This window comes from Scomber japonicus, chromosome 21 (genome assembly GCF_027409825.1).
Source record: "Scomber japonicus isolate fScoJap1 chromosome 21, fScoJap1.pri, whole genome shotgun sequence".
Lineage (NCBI taxonomy): Eukaryota > Metazoa > Chordata > Actinopteri > Scombriformes > Scombridae > Scomber > Scomber japonicus.
The window spans coordinates 10,672,559-10,695,719 of NC_070598.1; the positions used below are offsets into that span (position 1 = coordinate 10,672,559).

Below are 23,161 nucleotides of genomic sequence, written 5' to 3' on the forward strand. Positions count from 1 at the left end.
ATCTCTACCTTTTATCAGACAAATTCTCAAGTTTTTGCTCACAGTATTCGTCATTTCTTACCGAAAACTAAACCTTAGAGTGCATCTGTGTGTCCTCGCCTTGATGGAGGGGTGTGCTCTTTCTCATCAAAATAGAAGCTTAAAAAGTTACCTGTGATAAAACAGCTCTGCAGTCCTTTCAACATGAGGCTCCTGTGTGGTTTGTGGATTAATGAAGAACATTTCCTCCAGTTGACCTTGGTGGCCGCTTCCTGACCTCAGGCCGTGCTCCAGCCTTAGATTGATACAGGCCGCACCAATGAAGCTAATTAATCGGGGCAAGTATCAAATGTAACAGAATGACTCTGCTATGCTAACCATGTGGGCAGATACTGGTGTCAGCGAGCATACAGAATAGGCTAGACTCAAGGCTCCGGGTCATTTCATCAGGCCGTGTAAACACTGAATGAACCAATGTCTCAGCGCTCGTCACTCACTGCAGCCTGGTGGAAATATCAATATAAGAGGATAACAACATACAAATATTCAATAATCAGCTGCATTTAAGGCTGAATAAGACTTCACTGTAATATGCTTTTGTCTGTGTAAGCGTGTAAATAGACTCAGTACAGCCCAGAAGAATGATTCCAGGTGTGTAAATCATGTGATATGAACTTTTGTTGTATGCTGCCTTCAAGAGGACGGAATCAGAACAATATTAAAGTAAAGAATAAACCTGAATTTTTTTCCCCCTTCTTTCAAAAAAAAAGAAAAGAAGCAACCTTTAGGCTTTCAAAGCTTTAAGTAAATGTTTTATTTATTCATGAAATTAACACTTATGTTAGAATTTGTCTGGTAGGATACAGCATTTTCTGGATTTTCAAGCATAATTTATAAACTGTACAAAAAACTACTCAGACAAGAGTTTAAGAGTTAAAATATGTGAAATTGTCATTAAATGTAAAAAAAAAGAAAAAAAGTAGATAATTATGAAAAAAATCATATAGTCGAACCACTATGTAATAATATACATAGTATTGAGAACAGTGTGTGTTTGAAAGCATCTTTGCCATGTTCCAGATTTAAAAATCTTCATGGTAATAATTTTTTCCAAGAACTTTCCAAACAAAAACTCAGTTCAATGAAAAAATATTCTTATTTCCTCTTCGTGTAAACTGTGAGTTTGTGTTCATAGTATTAGGAGCAATTTCACTTCAACAAGCGTCCTTTTGTTACGTACATCTTTAGGGTTTCTGGCATGTGTTTGTGTGTGTTTTACAGTTTGAGCTTGGCCTCTTTGGCCTCCATGGCTTTGGTGGCGACCTGAGCGCGCTCTGACAGCATGGCTGCTTGCTCAGCTGGTCCCTGTGACTGGGCATTCTTCAGCAGGAAGTGGCTGATGAAAAGCTTCAAGCCCTCCCGCAGCATTCCTAACTTGGGAATTCCTGAAATCCTGGCAGATAGGAAACAATGAGGGACATTGACTTCAGATGTACACATAGTGCCAAGCAGTGAAGAGGAGCGATTTTACAAAATGTGGGCTAATGGAGGTTAACACTTCTGAGAAGTTAATCTAGATTTATTGTTGTGCTAGCAGCATGGCTCTAGAGATGGCAATGTCAGTCTGTCTAAAATATCTCAACAATGATCTGCTGATTTTGTCTCTAGAACCATCATGATGATAATATTTGTAGTTTTGAGTGATGGATGGATTGTAATAACTTTGATGAGGCCCCTAATCTTTCATCTGATGCCATCATCATTCAGTACAACATAATGAATGCCTTCCAGGGGAGACTGTGTGAAAATGTGGGCTGTCACTCATCACTATATTTCAAGGATTTTCACCCCCCCCCCCCTCTCTGTGATGACCCAAGTTTAACTCCAACTTAGAGTATGGTCATTGAAAACAGCGATAAAGGAATCATACAATCTAGTTATTTTCTAGTATAACCGCACCCTTAGTCTTATTCCAGTGTTTTATTTTACATGAATTTAATTGTTGACCCTGAGTATGAGTTAAGTCTACACAGTTACACTCACCTTCCAAATATGCTGACTAGATCCTCAGGCTCAGTTTCTTTTAGAAGTTTGGTCAGCATCTGCCGCAAGAAGCGCACTGTGGGTTTGTCTAGTTCTCCAAACTCTATTACCTACACAGAAAAGAAGACAGAGACAAATAAATATGAATTAAAATGCAACACTAAATATGTAAATGTCTGGGCTACAACATTCATAAAACATGTTGCTTACTTTAAGTATGGAGAGTGAGAGGCACTTCTTCTGAAAGAACCTGGTAACCAGCTGGACCAAGTTGTTTAAGGTGCTGCTGGGAAGGTTGGGCAGTTCCTTGAATTTGTCCCATAGGCTGAACTGGAAAGTCATCTAAGAAAATACAGACCAGGCCAGAGGCAAATGTGTCATTCCAAAACGCAGATATACAGATTATCAATGAAAAAAAACAATATGACTGCAATTAATGACACTCACTCTCAGGACAATGATGTTTTTTAAAAACAGTAGAAGAAACTATTAACAACAGGAACTGACTCCTCTACACAAGTAATCCCCTCACCCAGATCCAGTTTACATGTGAAAAGCAAACTTTCCCAGCAGCTCTGCTTCAAGCTCTTTGATGAGGACAATGGTCATCAATGATTTCTGATGTGGAGCAGTGGTCTACATGCTAGCAAAGTAGGAAGTGTTGTTTGTAGTCACAGTTTGAGTCAAATAATATCAGAGGTGAGAGGTGTGAGAGGCTCCCACACTGCAGAGGTGAACCACAGGCCACTAGCAGGTCACACACAGTTTAAGAGACTGGGTGGTTACACACACATCCAGCAGGTAATGCAACTTTTTTTTTTTTTTTTTTTAATTCCAGTGTTTCTCAAGATGAAATGTTCAGTAACTTTCTTAACCTCAAAACACAAAACCACTATTGGCATACAGTGGAATTGTAACCCAACCTGTGCACATTTGTCATTAAAGTGATGACATGTGCAAAGAGTGTTATGGGTTAAAGTTAGGATTTATCATTTACTAGATATTTGTGTTAATCAAACTATAGACCTTTATCTGATAAAGGTCTATTGATTTTGTATTTTTACAAATGTACACCAAAAAAAAGCATTACTAATGTGACTCATGACATTTATAGGAACAGATTTAATTTAATTTAAATGCTTTGAAAAATACTGCAGTTTTCCATTTTAATATATTGTTTTAAACTGACAATAATTTTTATTTAGCCTCATGTGCACTTTAAGCATGCTTTTTACTCCTTAAGGCTTTTTTGGTGACTGAATGTGTTTACATATTAAACGACTGCCTCAGAGAGAAAGTGTTAATTGCATGGACTAATCTGATTGTTGCTGTGGTAGCTTTTACATAAATGGAGCAAGTTTAGTTAATGAAACTGATTGACAAGGCACCGTAGATGTACCGTATGGTCTGTTTGTTTGCAAGGTTGTATATGAGTGAAGCGAGAGCAAAAGTTTGTTTTTCACATTCGTTACAATGTTTACTAGAGTCTAGAGTACCTGGAAGCGTCGGTCCTGCAAGCAGAACTTCTCTCCCAGCACGGCGTAAAATGCATTGAAGGTTTTCTCCTGCAGACAGCAGTCCATCAGAACATGGACGATCTCTCTCTCCTGCTTGTCCTTTAGGCCCATCCTTCACACAGAGAGAAAAAAAACCTTTAAAATATCAATGCTACAACTGGACCATTTGGAAAATAAACTTTGCTTAAATAAACTTTTTAAATGTAATCTGCTCAACCCGCTTAACATACAGATACTGTAGAGGTGAAAGATAACAAACCTCAGCAGTTTCTCAAATGCGTCGAGGTAATCCTCGCTGGTCATAAGCACGCAGAAGATGTTTCTTCTGACCTCTGTGTTCATCCTTTGTTTCCTAGCCAGCTCCAAAACTTTGGCGCTAAACTGAAACAAATAAAACAAAGAAGTCAAAATACATATTAGTGCACTAACATTACTGAATATTATCTGATGAGACTAAAAAAAGTCAAGCAACTTGTAAAAATTGTTGAAGATTGTGCCAGTTTTAGACTGAATAAGTTATGAAAATAATTGCAATTATTTCAATTATTATCAATTGACTACTTTTTCACATTTAGTGAATAGATTTAATTTGACATAGTTTTCACTTTGAAATCAATTTGACATATGTAAAAATTAACAGATTAGAAATGAATCAATAAAATTTAGCAAAAGTTCAAAAAGGGCTGCAACACAGACATAACAGGAAATAGCCTTTTCAGTACCCACTTCCTCTTAGTTGCCAAGTGCTTGCTCATGTGGGAATGTTGGGTCTCTTTAAATTAAAACCTGAAGAGTTCGGTTTAGAACCTGCTCTATGTGTAAAGTGCCTTGAGATGACTTTGTTGTGATTTGGCGCTATACAAATAAAGATTGATTGATTGATTAGTATAGCCTAAGACATGTCAAGAGCAAATGCCTGTCATATACACAGCTGTGATGTGTTGTGGTTGAAGCACTCTACCTGTGCGTCAGAAGTACTCTGTTTTGAGGTTGTGTTGCTTTGTTCATTGATCATGGGCGCTCCGCTCCACGAGGATCCGACAATCCACCAGCGGCCCACTTGGTCTGCTGCTAGGAGATTTTCCAGTGAGACCCTCAGTTTCATGTCACTGCCTCCTGCACTCCGGTGGATCTGGGTTAAGCATTTACCAGGAATTACTCGCAAGTGCACTTAGTAGGCGAATTTATGTTGTAAAGTAAGCAAGAGGGACTTCAATAAGTAATCTTAATGAAGTAGACAACTGGTGATGGTCACATTAAGAGTATCAGCAACACTCTGGATTGAAGGCTGTAAAGGTGGTACTCTGGGTCCACCTGGTGGTACAAGTGGAAGCTACTCTAAAAAAATAAAATGGTCTTGGAAAATATAATAATAATGGCTAGATTAGTCCAGTGTGTTAAATTACTGACTATAAAAGGTACATATTCAAAATACAAATTTAGTTTATCTATGGAAATGTGGTTATTCTGATGTACCCTCTGATGTAAAATCATGTAAATAATATGGTCACATTATGAAAAAAACCTACTAGCGTTCTCTGTAACTTCCTCAGTCTCTCCATAGGCTCAGGATCGTAGCCTGGGATCTTCCGCATGTCATTGTTCTTCAAAGCCAGCATGGTTTCTAGCATGAAACGTACCTGAAGACATGTTTTCACATAATGTTAGATAAGCCAATATCAGAAAATATTATTGTATAGACTATGTACAATTAAGAAAGTCTGCTACATGAAAGTTAATTAAAGTAAAAGGTCATTATTTTTGCTTGACTAAAATATAGCATACTCTGGTTTGATCCTGAAACTTTGCCCCAATTTCGCTGGCCTTGCGTTGGGCTTCAAAGATGAGATCCTTGAGAGCCAGAGCATCGTCTTTCCTCAGGGCAAAGCCGACATTCCTCAGCACAAATAAAACTAGTTCAATGTCTTTCTCCGTGAAGGATCCCACCAAAAGTTTTAGAATGTCGAAAATGAGGACGGAGTGCACTACTTGGAAGTTATAGAGGTGAGCAACAATAGCAACCAGGTTGTCACACTCTTTGCTCTCACTTGGGTTCTTGTACAACTCGTCAAACTTCCGCACGACTGTCTCCAGGAAATTAGCTCCCACCTGCAAAATAATAATATAATCAATAATAATAATATCAATACTCTATGTTAACATCTGTGGACAATGACACATGATGAATAATATTTAAATGCAGGTGCACATACACCTGAAATATTTGTTAACAGTTTCCCACTGCTTTGTAAAACTACATAGCATAAAGAACTGAAGTTAAATCTAACGGACGTTCAAGGACTGTTGCTAAATACCCAGATCTCATTACAGCATCAAAGTGGGCGAGTAAAATGTTTTCATGATAGGAAACAAAAACTGTTAAATAAATTATAAAAATACTCTCCCAATAATCTCAGCGATACCTAAAACTATGTCTTCATTTTACAAGATCGGAGCCAACTGTTGGCTGAGACTCTTTCTTTTTTACTGATGACCCTGTGAGGTGATACTGATGAACTGAGAGATAACAATCCCATTTTGCCTTAAGCAAAGGAAACCAAGGTGTTATGTGTCACTTTTTAATTAATTAAAAGGGCATTAGCTTACAGGCAGGATGTGTGGAAGCAGCTAATCCTTTTGAAAAAAAAATTCTTCCAATGAATAATCCAAGAGCTGATGGCAATTCCTGGATCAGCGGTTACAATTTCTTTCTCATATGAAAGCAGCTTGACTTGTCATTATAATCAGTGGAGCAGACAGTGAACTGAAGGCTTCAAAAAGGGAAATACCTCTAGACATGATTGCTTGCTTAAATATGCTACATTTAGTCAGATATATCCTCTGTAGGCAACCCAAAAAGGAAAACTTATACATGTGGGGTTTTTTTTGTATAAATTCAAAAGCATGTTGGTGTCTTTACCTCCAACCCTACGGCATGATGGAGGATGCTGACAAGCAGGACATGCTCCATCAGTAGTCTGTCAGGCATCAGGGCTGGGGTGACGCAGGCCGCTAGCAGCAACTCTGTTACGGCATCATTCATGTCCTTTCTGCTGCAGCTCATGTACAACTCCTCTAGCTGACCACTGATGAATGCCATGTTGGGCTCACTCAGCCTGAAATGTTAAAAAAAAAGAAGAAGAAAAAAAGACTTAGGCACTTTAGGAAGAATGTTGCTGGATTTTAACTTAACAAACCCGAGACCCAGCTCAGAAGTCAGAGGTTATACTGATTACAATCTAAGTCCATGCTGTGTTTATACGTAATATTTGAAGGGGACATAGCACTCAGATTCTATAGCAGGGACGGACAAAAATGATCATGGTTGGTTATTGGGGAGTCTCTCCTTAAAATCATTCAACAAATCTTTTGGTAATCTGTCCATCAAAGCCCAAAGAGAGATCCATTAAATGCCTTATTTTATCTGTAAAGCTACAGTGGATATTCCAGTGCAGAACCCAGGTGAGTTTTAGTGTGCTAATTATTTTAAAGATGAAGGCAGTTATCTTTGAGAGTCAAGAGTCTTTTAAACCTCTTTGTTTAATTATATATATTACAGATGGGAAGTGTAATATTGTTTGATCTGTTAAAAGATTATTGGGAGTCCTGTTTTTTTTTAAACTTGTAAATCATTATGAAATAGATGAGAATATTGAATGTACCTGACCACCATCACCTACATTTTATTTCACAGGACTGTTAGTGTCTTGAAACTTAGAGTTTTAGTAAAACTGTTACCTGTTTATGAGTCCTTTCACATTCCTCTTCAATTTTTCAAGTTCAGCTTTGCGTTTATCATCACCCATGTTGCGCAAATGAGGTGGCACATACTTTCCTGATGCAGGGGTAACCTAGATGTTAGAAGATGTACATTAGATTAATTATTCATACATATAAGATATCAGTGGGGCCAATAATGACACAAATATTTTGGTTGTGAAACTCACAGCTCCTGAGTTTGATCCCGATGTCTTTGTGTCAGGAGTATCTGCTTCTTCCTCTGCGTCCTCCTCATTTCCATCATCTGAGTCCCCCTCATTTTCATCATCTGAGTCTGCAGCATCACTCTCCTCCAGCTCATCCTCCATTTCCTCATCATTAATAACTTCTTCTTCATCATCATCATCCTCCTCCTCCACATCCTCGTTTTCGTCACATGAACCCATATCATCATCATCATCATCATCATCATCATCATCATCATCATCACTGCCTTCACTTGCCATCTCATCATCTTCTGGTTCTTCATCCTCATCTGACAGCTGAGTGTCATTCTTATCAAGCTTTTCAAAGTTATCTTTGGCCATGTCCATGTCATCCTCACTGTCATACATCCCTGCAGCCGAAACGCCAGAGTCGAGAACACCAAGGATGTAATCAAGTCCATCAGCCACAAATGACTGTGGGAGGCTTTTCTTATTTTTTCTCTTGTTTAATCTGAGGCAACGCTCTAACTTCTTTATTTCTCTGTCCTCTTGTTCATTTGCTTCCAAAAGAGCCATCTTTCTTGACTCCTGAAGCTTATTCAATTTTTTCTTACCTGCCTTGGAAGATGATGGTGTTTTAGAGGTCTCTGATTTCTCTGTAGGGGCATTAGTGGACTTGTTTGATTGTTTTTTTGAAACCTCTTTCTTTACTTTCTCCTTCTTCTGTAGCTGTGGCTTTTTATCAGCTTGTATTCCTGAATGTTCACCCTCATCAGTGGGTAAACTGGTTATCTTTTTACCCTCATAATGACTTTTCATTTTCATTTTTTTCAGTTTTCGCTTTTCTTTGCGTTGCTCCTTTCTGCTTTTCTTTTTAACAAACCTGAAGCCACGGTCATCCTCTCCTCCTTTTACTCCTTCTTCTTCTGTGCCACTTTTACTTTTCACAAAGTCACCTACTGCCACCATGTACTTCTGCAGAACTTCATTTCCCTTCTTCTTTTTGCCTTGTCCTTCTTTCCCCTTCCATTTGCCCTTCATGACAACGAATTAAAAGTCAAAACGTGTGACTGTGAGCAGGACAACGAGAGGTGGATAGCATTAAATTCCGCCGGCTAGCCTTGTTTCAAAAATGAAGGCTACATCCGGTTAGCTTGGCTAAGAGAAGCTAACGTTTCTAAAGTGCAAAGAGAAGTTTTGAAAACCGACATAAATAAAGCGCAAAGCCTAGTTAAAACACACAAGTACCTTAAAGTACACATGTATCACCATGTGGACAAATATTGTTGACGTGACCCGCAAACATGTGACCATTTCCTTCCAGGGCACACCGCAGATTTGACGCTTGGTAATGACGCATTTTATTTGGGGGCGTTTTTGTTTTTTAGCCTAGCACGGAGCGGGGTTTTCCTTCGATGTAAACTGTCTTTTAACCAGTCATGAGTTGGAGGCAGCAGTACCCTTGAATTGTCACTGTTGTCCGAGGGCTAGTATGTATATGAAGTGACTCTGTAGCTTTTTTTTCTGCATTCGCATTTGCAATATGAAGAATGGAAGAAGACGATGTGACTATCAGAGAGCAGAATTTCCACAGCCAAGTCCGAGAGTACATCGTAAGTAACGGCTAGTCCCTGCTAACGTTAGCCCGCTAGCAACGTCCTCTGCTGCATAGCAACGTCCAACGGTTGCCAACGTTACTTTCACCTGTCAGTTAGACTCAGTGCGATTAATTAAGCTCGATATTTGTTGTAGTGGTTCAACAGTGGTATATATCATATTTTGGTTTAGTTACAGATCTTATTCAACCCCACCAACTTCATCAGTACACCAATGTCCGCTAGTTGCCCCTGTCTTCCTTTCTTGTGAATTTTTTGGTGGTTATAGGAAGCTCATTTAAAAATGACACAGACACTTGAGAGTTGTCACACTGTGTGCTGTCGTCTTCAAAGGTGAGGCAGGTGTTGACTGGTGTTAGGTTTACAGATTCCTACTTGCCCTTCCTGTGCATACTCACATTTTTGTATTTAGGCAGACTAAATGTTTCTGTTTTGTAAAGAAACCTGCTGCTTTGTTTCTGTGTTTCAATAGAAACTTTGTGAGGTGTCGTTACAGCAAGACCTTTTTTTGCACAGAAGAATTTGTCACTGTGGTTCAGGAGTTGCAGCCATTTTAATTTTGGTATTATATGTTTCAAAGTTTTTGCAAAATACGGCTAGAATGGAAGAAGTTACAGTAAAACCAGTGTTTAAAGTTTAACATGACCCTGGCTACAAATTTATTGACTGATTGTCAGTGTAATATTCACTATTTTGACCTATGACCTTTTTTTTTTTTTTTTTTTTTTAACTAAATAGAGAACACAATGTCCCATTAAAGTCAGCTTAGGTGTGTCATATGTGAAGCAATTTCATTTTAAAATCTATTTGTGCACATTTATGTTCCTGTGCAGTGACATCATTATTAGAAATGGGATGGTTTAATACAGTGATAGTAGGCAAGAAGCAGTCAGTGGGTCAAATCTGGCCCGCAAGCATAAACATTTGGCCCCTAAAGAAAGCTGAACATTTCATTATCATAGCTTGCATCAATATATTCATTTTGCCAAATATATATGAATATAAATTGCTCTAATTCTGTTGTTCCTCATTTACTGATGGGGAAAATAAAATTTGCGGTTAGTTACAGTCCTAAAAGAAACAGTTATATTCTTAAAGTAATAACATATATAAAAATACAGGGTTGTGATTTCACCACACATGTGAAATGGTTCCCCCTCCTCATTGAACAACAGTGGAAAAACTGGGCCCATTGTTGAATCTAATTGCTGAAGGGATTTCCTGAAGAGAAGGGACTTTTGTTTGGTATGTGACATAGCCAAGATTAAAGATATACTATATGTTTTTTATTGCTCAATATTTGATGATTTAAGAGCCACACCTTTTCAAGAAAAAGTCCCTAATGTTTGATGAATCCTTGCAGTTTGATGATTACAACAAGTGTTATCATTATAGAAAGGGTTTGGTTAGTTTTATTTAGAAAAACCTTACGTCATGAAAGGAGGAGCTCTTTGTTTATAGTGTAATGTTATATATGAGCAGGTAAACGTTTCACCAGTGCGTGACAAAATGCATGACGCATAACTAACACATTTTCTTACTTTTGTTGAAAAGTGCTGTTACTGATGACCGTCCTTTGCCCTAAACCATGCTATTTTTAAGTGTGTTCTAACGTTTGACAATAATTACAGAAAAATGACTAACTTCAGCTATATAGAACAAGAAGGGACACTCAATCCCTTCTGGTATGTCTTCTGGAATATTCCTGACACACTTTTGAATTATAGAAACTATCAAATGTCTCTCTGTGAGAAGAGCTTAACATGTGTCAGCTTTAGCTTGCATATCTTGTCTCCTTAGACCTGGTTCTCACTATCCCATATCGACATGCTTTACCTGAATACCTGAATAGGATCCAGTTACTTGTTGACATGCTTTAATGTCATTGCACTATATCATTTAATCATCACGACTGTGGTGAGTCGTCTTCTACAGCCGTTAAATGAGTTGATGTTTTTTGTTGCACGTGCTTGTAACTCTAGGCTAAGTTGAAAGTTGGTGCGCTCTCATTATACCTGAAAAGAGGGAAACAGTTTCTACCATAACAGATTTTTACTGTAATAAATCTTGAAGAATGCCATGCCTATGTGTACACAGAAAATCAGGTTAAGGCGGGATAATGTGTCATTGGTCTGTTTCACCAAAACACAGGTTTATGTGCTGTTTTGGCTGTAATCACATTTTCCTTCCACCTCCAAACAAGCCTCTAACATCATTATCAGCCTGCCACATGATTCTGTAAACAGAGCTGGACTGTGTAGAACAAATTGTTTCATTGTCCCTGATGTTGTTTCACTTGTGCATCAAAAACTAATTTATTACTACCATAAGCACTGCCAAAAACATTACAGACATTTCAGCTCAGCACTATGTTACTCTTCTGCAACTCTCTCTGCAATAGAAATAAACTCAGCTATGTGCAGCACAAACCAGCTCTGTTAATCAGGTTTTTCTTAATGACTTAAACTGTTTTTGTGTTTCATGTTTCATGTTTAGGCACTGTTGCCAATCAGAGTGGCGACAGTGCATGAGCACCCTGTTAACAGTCTCAGAAACAAATGTAATTACCGTCCCCTTCTCTGCAGCTTGAGTTCATATATCATAAAGGTGTGAAATACTGTTGCTAAGTTGGTTGGGAATGCTTTCAAACTGCTTGTGCCAAGTCTGACTTGTTATTACCTGCTCATTTTCCATTGCTGCCTGTCTGACTTGGTGTTTTTGAGGGAAAACAATGTGATATCTAAGCTATGGCCATTGGCGCGGAGCGGTCTACTTGAAACTTGGCGTTATCTCACACCAGACTGTGGGGTCTTTGTGTCTGCGCCAGTTTATCAGCTCTGTGCACCTGATTGTGTGTTATTGCCCCTTTTGTAGACGTGGCTCTGCCTGAGCTGCCGTCACTTGAGTTATGTAGCATTCAAATATATTTATAATTTATCAGCTTTATGTAATTTGCAAGGGGTCTGCAGGAGATTATACTTTTTTTTTTCTTTTTTCTGCAGCCATATACCTCACAGATTGACTGAGGAGGTTAGGAATATCTTTTTCTATGTCAGCTCCTCTGTCTGTAATGTGTGCCAGGCTGAGTCACCTCATAATCCCAGCCTGGCCATGATGAGTTGTGCAATGTTGACAGGGTGCAAAGTGCTGAAGTGGGAGCTTCTAACATTAGTTACTGTACGTACCGGTCACTGTCACAGTAGAAGGGGGGAATGTGGTCATGTAAGACCATCCAGCTTGTTTTGAGGCAGCAGTTGCCATATAAATTCCACGCATTGGGAATTTCTGGACCGCTTCGGCCTAATTAGTGTCATTGGAAGTTCGAAAACAATGATGTATTGTGAATTTTTTCATGTCATGTTTAATCATACTGCTGACTAGCTATGGATCTGTGTAATAACGAAGCAGAATTATTATATTTTCCTTATTTTGCTCATCATAAAAAAAAACCCATGTAATAAGTTTTGGGCAACAAATATTAAGAGATGAAGTATCATATTCCACAATATTACAACATGGAACAAAATGAACAGCTCAAGTTGTCGTGTGTACAAACTCTGCATACATTCAAACTCTATGATGATCTACTTTACGTTATACATTACTTAAAAGAAAACCAATGTTATGCTGTTTGTTGCAGTGTAAACATACCTTTTACTATGTGTACTGTCTTTACACAAACATATATGATATCGGATCAAGTTGTTTATGAACATTCACATCAGGATGTTCATGGCTAAATGTTTAGGCATTGATGCTCTCACATGAACCGGGTCCATACTTATATTTCTTATATCAATTCACATATATTTTACATATATTACAAATCATTTTGCTGTAATAAACCTAAATTAGCATGTAATGTATGTATTAAACATGGTCTGTTGTGTGGATGTACTGTCGGTACTGTAATTGCTTGTTAATGTGCTGATTCATCTGCAGTCATAGTAAACCTTTACTAAGATTATCATGCTGTCGTTTCAGATTTGCTTCCTCCTGTTCGCGGTGCTCTACATTGTGTCCTACTGCATCATAACTCGATACAAGAGAAAGAGTGGTAAGTGTATCTGTATGTATTATCCCTCACTCCGTGGGAACAGAAATCGGTATGTGTGGGTCTGTCACACGTCGTAAAGCATCTGTAACACTTAAACAGGTCTGTCAATCTGTTTATGCGGTGTTTGCTCAGAGACAGAGTGCTACATTGTGTCAAGACTGAAAATAAGTCAGGGCCAAAAGGTCTTAAGGTGTATGTATGAGAAACCACACCCATTCCTGTGGAGCAGTCTGCCACAGTCACCTCTGTATCAGTGTAAACTGTATCCGCCCTACATGGCTTCTTAATGCTGTGACAACATGAATACAATTGATCACATTCTAACAGTGACGCTAATACTGACTTAACCTGTCCTTCAGAGTGATTTTCAAACAGTGAAGACTATGCTTTGTCCTTCTGTAATGTCTGCCAGTGTTTGACCTGCAGCAAGCGGAATTGAAAATAAAAAATGTGAGTGAAGCGGACAGGAAAACATGCAGGCATGATTAACTGCATTCCATTTTCCCAGGACAAATATAGGATGTCCAGGTCATCTGGTCTTCCCTTGTCTCATTTTGAAAGTAGACCACTTTGCACCAGAAAGTCCTCTCTGGAGTTTTGTACAGTAGAAATCTAGGCTGCTCTTTTCTTTACACCTAGGTTGTGTGCTAGCTGAATCTTTTTTGTTATAGTCTAAAGGAATTGTGAATTATAAATAATGAGCTGGTTATGAAAGATAAAGTGTCAATACATGCACAACTTAATACAGTCCATTTGAGGATCATATTTACCATCCAAAAGATTTTGTTTATCTTTTTAGATCATGCTCTAATGTCTTATGATCTGTTTTATCCATTACTAATATACTTTCTTTTTTTTTTTTTAAAGAAGTGATAATAAAGTGATATTTTAGTTATTAATGTATTATTTTTTTGGGTCCAATATTATTTTTCATTTTTCATTTTGTTATTTGGCCTTAGTTCACCTCATACAACTGTCATATTAGCAGTGGAATAAAGGTGTCCAGCATGGGATCTAACTATTACACAGTATAAACAGACATTAACAAATGCTTTTTTTAAATCAGCCCATATATTGATAATAATTTCAGCTATATGACTACATCAGAATGTTCTTAATAAAAAATGTTGCCAATGCTGTGCTCTTAAGTACTGTTTTAAGTATAATATGATGGATGAGATGTGGACCTTTTTATAAGGTCACACTCTCACCTCCCTGTGACTGAAGTGATTTGGTTTCTTTTATAGATGACCATGAAGATGAAGATGCTATCGTCAACAGAATATCGTGAGTGTTGCTGATTTATGTTCATTCTTTGAAGAACAAAGTCATTGAAATCGTGGTGAATAAATTAAGTTTGATTGTAGAAGATTATTGATGTTATTTTGGGCTTTTGTTTGGAGGACACAGATTCCTTTCTTTAACATCTTTGTTTTAGTCTTAAATTAGAGTGAGATTTTAAGGAAAGAAAAATAAATCAAATGGTATGCAATTGGAATCATTTAATGTCACTAATTACTAATTACATCACACTAGTTGGAAAAAGCATGGCACTAAGATCACATCCACGCTAATAAGTTTTCATTTTAAACAGTGTTTAAAGGCATGTTACCGTCCTTGGTAACATGCCTGAAAGCACTCTTTCACATACACTATATGTGCACATACAGGTTAAACAGGAAACAGATTGTTATGTTTGGTTGCTTGGTTGCAGTAAATACTACAGAGGAAGAACAGCAACGAGTTAAAAAAATGATTTCTTTGGAACTCTTGGGTAGTCGAGTGGTTAAAGCATGTGCCACATAAAGGCAGCGTTACTGGTTTGAATACGGCCAGGGACCTATGTTGCAGGTCAATCCCTTCTCTCTTCTTGTTTCCTGTTGGCCTTTCTGCCAGCTGCTGTACTTACAAATAAAGGCAAAAGCCCCAAGATAAATCTTAAAAAAAATAAATAAAGATTTCTTTGCTTGGACTGACACCTTGACGAAGCTGATATTGTCTGTTATGCTATGAAAAACTGTCATGTGGTAGGAGTGTGACAAATCAGCATCATTATTTTTAAAAGTCTCAGTTTCCACCTGCCCAGACTTTTACGTAATTGGCGAGTTTTCAATCCAAAACTTTGTCAGTAGCATTTACAACAATCTCTGTTTTAGGGGTTTGATAATGCTGTAGTAGGGTTGTCCACCCTACTACAGCATTATCAAACCCCTATATAGGCGTAAATGTAGCAAAAGTTATGAGTTTTAAAAGGAAAACATATTGGTGTGGATGTAACCTAACTCACTGATTAATACTAATATTCAAATTGTGTTACAGATTGTTTCATTAGCCAGAATGATGGTGGCAAGTTTCACAGTGTAGAATTACACATCACACTGGAGGGATGCCTGGTGTAGACTCATACATCCTGCATGTGTAGGTCCAGCTGAGGAAAATGGCACCTAAGGGCCCTGCAAAATTATGGAAAGCATTTTAGATGAATGAGCTTCTTTTGTGATACGGTGACTTTGTGCCGTCCCACTGAGGAAGACAGAGCAGATGGTCACTCCCCTGGGCCTAATCTGCAGACCCACTGCCTCTGAATCTCTTCAAATGGCAGCGTGCAGAAACACAGCCAGGCCAGGCGTCTTTTGTTGTAGGACTGAGGCAGGGCGGGAGATAAAGTGAAGAGTAGAGGGATGATTGGATTGAGTGTATAGCTGACAATGAGCCAACTGAAAGTAAAAAGCACAATTATTTAAGTGCTTGGTAACACAAAATGACTAAACCAAATGACTTTTTTTAAATTTTTTATATGAAATATAATCCAAAAATAATCCTGAACATCCTTTAACATATAATCTGATTTGGATGAATGTATTATCTATTCTGCATGTGTTCGTGCTGGACTTGTCCTAACACTTGTGTTTGTGTCTGTATGTTTTTGTCCGTCTGTGTTTGATTCCATTCGCAGATTGTACTTGTGCACCTTCACCCTGGCAATGTCGGGGGGTGCCGTCTTCCTCCTGCCTTTCTCAATCATTAGTAATGAGATCCTCCTCTCCTTCCCCAAAAACTATTACATTCAGTGGCTCAATGGCTCCCTCATTCACGGTCAGTAGATCACACAGTTCACACGTTTCTACATATTGTAGTTACAATACTTAGTAGTAATGCTTTTTTCTCCCTTTCCTCTCCATTTTCATTTGATTTAAAAATATTTCTGCTCTTCAGAAATGTAAACATCTTCTAACATGTTTTGGAATAATGATGTTAATCCTAATTAACTGTTTATAGTAATGCCAGAATCGGTTGGTGTATTGATTACCATGCTGTCTTATTTGCAATGATCTAGTAACCATACAAATGTTGATTGTTGTATTCTACTTGTAGGTCATATTATTCAAAAGGCATTTATATGAATTACACGTCTAAATAACGATATGTGGTAAAATGGTGTCCAAAATGTTTTTGTTCACTAGTAACAAATGTAATAGAATTTGTTTTCTTCAATATGAAATGTGACTTTCTAAGAAATATTATTGTTTAAAAATGATCCAAGATAAGTTTTTAATCTTTAATTAATATCATATAGAAAATATATTTGAATTCTTGTCCAAACATCTGAGCTGCTAATACAGTGTGATTTGTTTTTTCTTAACAACTAATCAGATTTACTGGTTGCATATTCCATTCATTTCTGTTGATCTAGTGTCAGCTTTGAATGGTGTTACAGCACTAATTTTTCCACACATGCTTATTTCATAGATACAGACTGAATTATAGACTGAGTTGTGTGAACTCTTTTTGAACTCTTTGTTTGAACGCATTCCATAATTTCCACTAAATTAGTTTTCCATGTTACGGTCACTACTGCTCAAACTAGAGCTGAAACAATTGATAAATTACTGGTTATCTGTTAATCAATCGACAGAAAATGTAATGGCAATAATTTTGATTATCGATTAATCATTTAGTGGAAGGCCAAACTGAGCAAACTTTGGATGGATTCAGCTTCTTAAATGTGGGGATTCTGTTGGGATTTTTATGTCCATGAAAAGTTTATAATTTTTGGATTTTGGACTCTTAATCAGACAAACTGAGCAAATCCAAGCTGCTGTAACCCGTTACATTCATTGAAACTATGCTGGGTGTATTTGAAGGTCAAGAAAAAAACTTAAGAAATGATGACTTAGGGATTAAGTGATAACGACAGCAACCCCACTGAAGAACATGTTGAACACGAAAAGGAAGTAAAAATATCCTGTTCGAATATATCTGGACATTATATTTATCTAATAGTGCTGAAATAATACAGAGTCTTTATTCTTTACAGGCTTGTAGAATAAAGCAAATGAAGCACATGCACTGAAAAAAACTGACTGTATTTCAAATGCTGACACATTTTTACTTCAATTGTTGAAACATTTTTATCTGTGTTTTGTTATAACTAGAAAAAACTACTGATAGATGAAATAATCCAGCCACCCCCCCTGATTAAAACTCTGAACATATGAGATTTAAGTCTTTAGTTTTATCTGCAAAACGACCGCATCATGTGACCTCTGTGTGATAATCTGATTTGACTACACAATGTCGTCAAGGCTGTCGGATGTTTCAACAGCCACCAGGGGGCATTAGAGTCCACGACATAACCCTGGCAAGCAGTAAACAGGAGTACACTCTGTTTGGGCCTCACTTCACAACTCCCCTGTAATAATGTTCAATTGAAAACGTGTTTTTGAAACCCAAAACTTCAGAACTTTAAACACATTAAAAGTGGTACTGTCTATTAATTTGTAACATATTGTTTCTACAGGTCTGTGGAACCTTGTGTCACTGTTCTCCAACCTTTGCCTCTTTGTCCTGATGCCCTTTGCTTATTTCTTCTTGGAGTCTGAGGGGTTTGCAGGATCAAAAAAGGTACAAATCATATGTTTCAGAATTCCCACTAGTTTAGTTGCCTTAAATTCTTTGTTGTAGTATTTTTAAGCATCATTTTTAAGTATATTTTTCATTCTGTTTAGGTAGCATTGCCAACATAGAAAGAATGGGATATGATTTTGACTATTTCCTGGGCATTCAAAGCCTAGAACAAACTTTAAAAAATCATAAGAAAATTGTCCTTTGGAAATTCACTGTCAAAGGAGAAAACTGTACAGTTTGTAGATTTTAAAAGCTTAGCCCAAATAAAAGAGGTAGCTATAAAATGGAAAATGGTTTATTTTCTGTTTTATTTGCATAAATGAATTTGTATGCATTGCTTTCCACGCAAGAGATTTCCTCTCAACATCCAAAGCAGCAGCAGGTGCCTAGTTCTTGCCCTCTCCCTGACTCACGCCACTGCCCGTAACTGCCACCGCAGAAACCTCATTAACCATGAAAGTCTGAATCTGGTCTTCGCCCAGCGCCACATCCTGACAAACCCTTTCAATAAGGCCATAGACTGCAAACGCTTCAACACTGCTGCATCGGCCCCACTGATTTAAGGCCTGATTCCTTGTCACCCCCTCCCCAGCCCCCTAAAATAAAACTTCAAAAGGACAGGCTAATAATCGAGTTGTAAGGCTCAGCGAACTTCCTCGTTTAATTGATTACCCCCAAAAAAAGAGGTTGGGGGCTCGTGTTCCAAAAGTCCATAAAGTCGCAGCAACATGACAGCACAATAGAGCCTCGCAAAATGGAGGGGGAAAGATTTACTTTTAATACACCTCTATCCTGTGTCACAGTTTGAAACCTCTCTGGTTTATGTCCCTCCTGGCAAAAGCACATAAAAATTAGTCTGTACTGTAGTGTATAGCTAGTTCTTTTCTTCCTCAGCCCACTAATTTGTTTCGGTTGGATTTCTTCAGTGGAGGACAGACCCCGATGTGTAGGAGGCAGGATGAGGGCCTCTTTCACATTTTCCCCTTTTTGTTCTTTTTCATTTCAGCAAGACTGTTTTTTGCTACTGATCTTCCATAAATTTGCTTGGAGGAAGCACTGTTCAATGTTGAGGTGCACGTCCAGGTATATATTGTGTATGTGCTAAGGAAGGGGTGGAGGTGACACTCCTGTTTCACCAAAAAAAAAAAAAAAAAGAATAAGAAAAACAGAGTTGCCTGCAGAGTCAATCATATAGCCGACAGCAAGAGGAATGTATAGCACAGATCCAGGTTTTTATAATGTGATATTATCCCTTTCCCCAATAACAGCATTAGACCACAATGTCATAAGGTTTTATGTGGCATTTTAACCTTCTGGGCTAATGTTATGGCACTGCAAGGTCCTTTTGACTGCGGAAATGAAGTGAATGATGAATTTCACCGCTAACGTTGCAAGTCAGCCTTTTCATGTGGCTGTGTTTACTTTTGACGATGTACTAAAAGACGCCACCAGAATAAAGATTGAAATGTGGATGTTTTTTTAATGTTAACTGTTCAGCTCGTCAGAGGCTCTGTCACCTGAGTGATTAATAGTTTAACAAATTGTCCAAATTGTGGATGAATCAGAGTGACTTAGGGTCTTTATGTCAGATGTTATGATCTAGCTTTATTTGCTGCTGTAAAATGTCTCCCACTTTACGGCTGTGTTCTCAAATCTTTGCAGAAGAGCTGCATCACTGAGGCCACTAAAGGTCGTTCTGTAGTTCAGGTTTTTAGCTTCTAATCATGTTTTAGTAACCTCTATGAAATGGTGTATTTGTGCCACTGCATCTTGAATATAAAGTAGTATTCTTAAATTAAGCATTGTGTATTTTTTGGATGTTTTGGGGGCATTGGAGTGGCTAAAAATGTTTCTGCTTCCTTTTATAAAGCCCAAATTAGCACTCCTGTCATTTATCTGATATAGTTGTCTCCACACCACCAGTAGATGGCATTATAATGATGAGAGCCATCCCTGTCATCCTTATTGAGATGATCAGCGTGTTCTGACAAAGACTGTGAAGACATCAGCACAGCCCTTTGTTCAGACTTCTATTTATATCAAGGGAAATAAATCAGCTTAATAACTGTACATGAGTGTGATATCTTGAAGCTATATTTACTCCAAAACAATTAGATCAAGGTAAAAAAGTTTTGACAACTACAACCTCCTGGCTTATTACTTATGTCTTATTTTCTCAGCACCAACGCGTAGATGTTAGCAGTTTATTATCTCTAGCTGAAAACCACATGTTCAGTATTGTGAATTAATACAATTTTCATTTTAATATAATTCTTCCCTGCCAGTTTGAGTAGGTATTCGATTAAAAAAAACTACATTTTTTTGAAAGTGTGTTTTATTACAAGTATGCTTTGTAGTGAAAAGTCCCCAAGTCTTACCCACAGTATTGAAATGTGTTTGATCCTGAAACGAGTTGGAACGAGTCTGACCCCCTGACTGACCCAGCAAAGGGCCAACAGGTTTCATCTGGTAGTTAAAGAAACTCCTCATCAATCTCATCCTAAGCCCTAACCCGCCGATGATGAGAAGTGTGTTTATTGTGGAGGGAGGGGCGGGAGGGGGAGAAAATGTCTCGCCGAGAAAAACCCGCGTGGTGTTACTAAGATACTCCTCTTTGTTGGAGCTCCACAATGGGGGCCTGGATATTTATTTCAAATCTCCTGCACATGCAGACATTTTTCCCAGGCCTTCTTTCGGTGAGGGCCAGCCGGAGAATATAAAGTGGTGTTTACATACCTTCCTTTAAGGTCACAATGTCTCCCTAAAGCTGTCTGTTACAATGTTCGTTACCATGGCAACATATTAGTTCGAGCTGGGAATTTAAAAAAGAACAAGCGAGTTGCTCAGGATTTCTTTCCCCCTCCTCTCATGACTCAGTTTTTCTAAACTAAGCGATAAGTTTGGAAACTTGACTGATGTGATTCCAGATTTTTAGCCGTTTTTTGTTGATTTTTAAAGCAGGTTGTCCTGACTGAATTACTCCAACTCATTTACATCACTTAAAGCAGAGCAGAGTATTATGTTGATCGGCAACTATAGGTGTACTTGGTCCCAACCTTTTCTTGACAAAACCCAGGATACAGTCATTTATTCTTTAAAGCCTTATCAGTCTGACACCATTCTGTAATCAGAACAAGCTGTCATCACTGTAGGGGATGCAAACAAATTTTGCAACAGAAGAATTAAATGAAGCCAGCAGCCAAACATCTGATGTTTTCTCACTCATCTGGTGAACCAGTCATGGAAACCAGCATGGAAACGGGAATTTTAATTCACATCCCAAAAGCCATGTTACTGAACTTTGACGGCAATGTTTTCTTTTCCTTGCCAAACCCCCCCACCACCACCACTATCCACCCCCTTTTGGTTTGAACAATACGATGTGATACCGATCATTTTCCATGCTCTCGTGTCATTGAGTCTTTAGAAGTTCATTGAGCAGCTTTACAGGGTAGTGTCCCTCTCCTCTGCTTTCTGTCTTTGACACAATCATTGCGCTGTGGCTGACCGGTTGAAGGATACACTAATAAGGTCCCCAGGCATCTGGCATGTCTGTAGCAAAGAGGGCAGTCCTTTTTGCTGGGGAGTGAAAAAGACCCTACACCCCCCCCACCCCCCCCACTTACACTCTTGGCCCTTGTTCCACACGCCCATGACAGTGCGCAGAAGGATGGTCTGTGGGATGATCTTTGCCACCGCCTGCTGACTAGCTGAGGATTGATGGCAGCAACTAGGAAGCTCCTGCACCACCTAACTCTCTTCTTTTGTCTAATTTTGGTCCATCTCTTTTCCCCACTCTTTTCCCCCAGCAAAATCCCAGCACAAGTATCGTCACACTCTATATCATACTTGTCCACCATTGCGCAGTGGCTGTAGGCCTCCAGAGGTGAACTCTCTGCTTGATTCATCTGTCAAAGTACTACATCAAAGACAGTGGCAGATTGCGCTTTAGTGTTTCTGCAGCACAAGCTAGGCGAAAAAGCTTGTGAACTGTTTCCAGGCCCTCTGCGGCTTTGTGTAATTGGGTGGATTTGGAGGTTTATTTACTTGGCTGGTCGTGCGTGCGTTTGTCTTGTGTGCGTACGGGAATTCATCCATGTTTGTTTGATGCTGCATATGAAGCGGTTACTTTTCTATCTGGCCGCTACATGCATTTCTTGGAAGTCTTTCCTGTCTTGTACGAGCATAGCTGCAGTTAACCAGCCCCTCACTCGATGTCGGTGTGAGGATCGGGGGATGCTGAATATTTCAGAGCTGCTATATTTAGAGGTAGTTACACATTTAGAATGGCAAGAATAGAAACTTTCAGCGGGTGCTCTGGATGCCAAGGCACAAGTCTTTTTCTTTTTTTTCCTAGCCTTCCTTCACCAGTTGACAGTTATATCTTTGATCAATGATGATGGCTGAGATGGATTCACCTATTTTTAAACCATAATTGCTTCAAAGTGTTTGACTATTGCAGAGAACATTTGCACTTGCTTACCTTTTGTGATGAGGAACAATGTGCTCAATTTTCTTCCTTGTAAGAATAACTAAGGCTACACAGAACTTTGAGTGTGTGCAATGTCATGCATGTGGATGGATCAATGAAACCAATCAGTGCCCACAGTTCAGCGTCCTCTTTCTGCTGCACAGTTAAATCATGTCTGTCACAGTGGATTGTTCTTCCAGTGAGGCAGGAACCGGGGATGATAGTAAGGGAGGTGACAAGCATTGCCTTTGCCCTAAATGATCTGAATGGGTAATGATTTGAGCCTTATAAATGATTGAGAGACCTATCTAAAGGGAATACACCTTCAGCATGGCATGGGCAGCTTGTTAAGGTGGACTGGTGCGCTTGAACGGACGCGCGTCCTGCCTGCGGGTTCGTCTTGTCCTGATGCATCCTTAAGAGAACGCGTGTGGGACGTGGCTGAAGTCCCTGAAAGCATTCCTCTCTCACCTCTCTTACCTCTGGGGAATGAGATGCTGTCTCTCTCTCTCTTTCTGTCTCTCTCTTCATTTCTCTCTATCACATCTCCTTTTTATTCAGCGGTGTTGAGTGTTTTCCCCACTGCACCGTTGAGCTGTGCTACGAGATGCTTGATTGCAGCATCCATCTATTTTGAGTTTGCG

General features: G+C 38.7%; 2 protein-coding genes across 2 annotated transcripts in view; one reads left to right on the plus strand and one right to left on the minus strand.

Annotated features, from left to right (window-relative positions):
- Nucleotides 1–991: 991 nt before the first annotated feature.
- nom1 (nucleolar protein with MIF4G domain 1) lies at nt 992–8,775 on the minus strand. Its single transcript, XM_053342387.1, has 11 exons — nt 7,487–8,775; nt 7,278–7,390; nt 6,460–6,655; nt 5,325–5,648; nt 5,069–5,179; nt 4,501–4,671; nt 3,799–3,920; nt 3,519–3,651; nt 2,233–2,364; nt 2,023–2,132; nt 992–1,432 (listed from the first exon to the last, which is right to left on the minus strand). The coding sequence occupies exons 1-11, from the start codon at nt 8,504–8,506 to the stop codon at nt 1,255–1,257; spliced, it is 2,610 nt and encodes an 869-aa protein (XP_053198362.1). The 5' UTR covers nt 8,507–8,775; the 3' UTR covers nt 992–1,254.
- A 53-nt stretch (nt 8,776–8,828) lies between these two features.
- Nucleotides 8,829–23,161, plus strand: part of lmbr1 (limb development membrane protein 1) — a 36,151-nt gene continuing 21,818 nt past the window's right edge. The window contains exons 1-5 of the mRNA XM_053342388.1: nt 8,829–9,078; nt 13,066–13,138; nt 14,386–14,425; nt 16,095–16,234; nt 17,940–18,043. Of these exons, the coding sequence (XP_053198363.1) occupies nt 9,016–9,078; nt 13,066–13,138; nt 14,386–14,425; nt 16,095–16,234; nt 17,940–18,043 (420 nt within the window). The 5' untranslated portion in view covers nt 8,829–9,015. The remainder of the gene's footprint in view (nt 9,079–13,065; nt 13,139–14,385; nt 14,426–16,094; nt 16,235–17,939; nt 18,044–23,161) is intronic.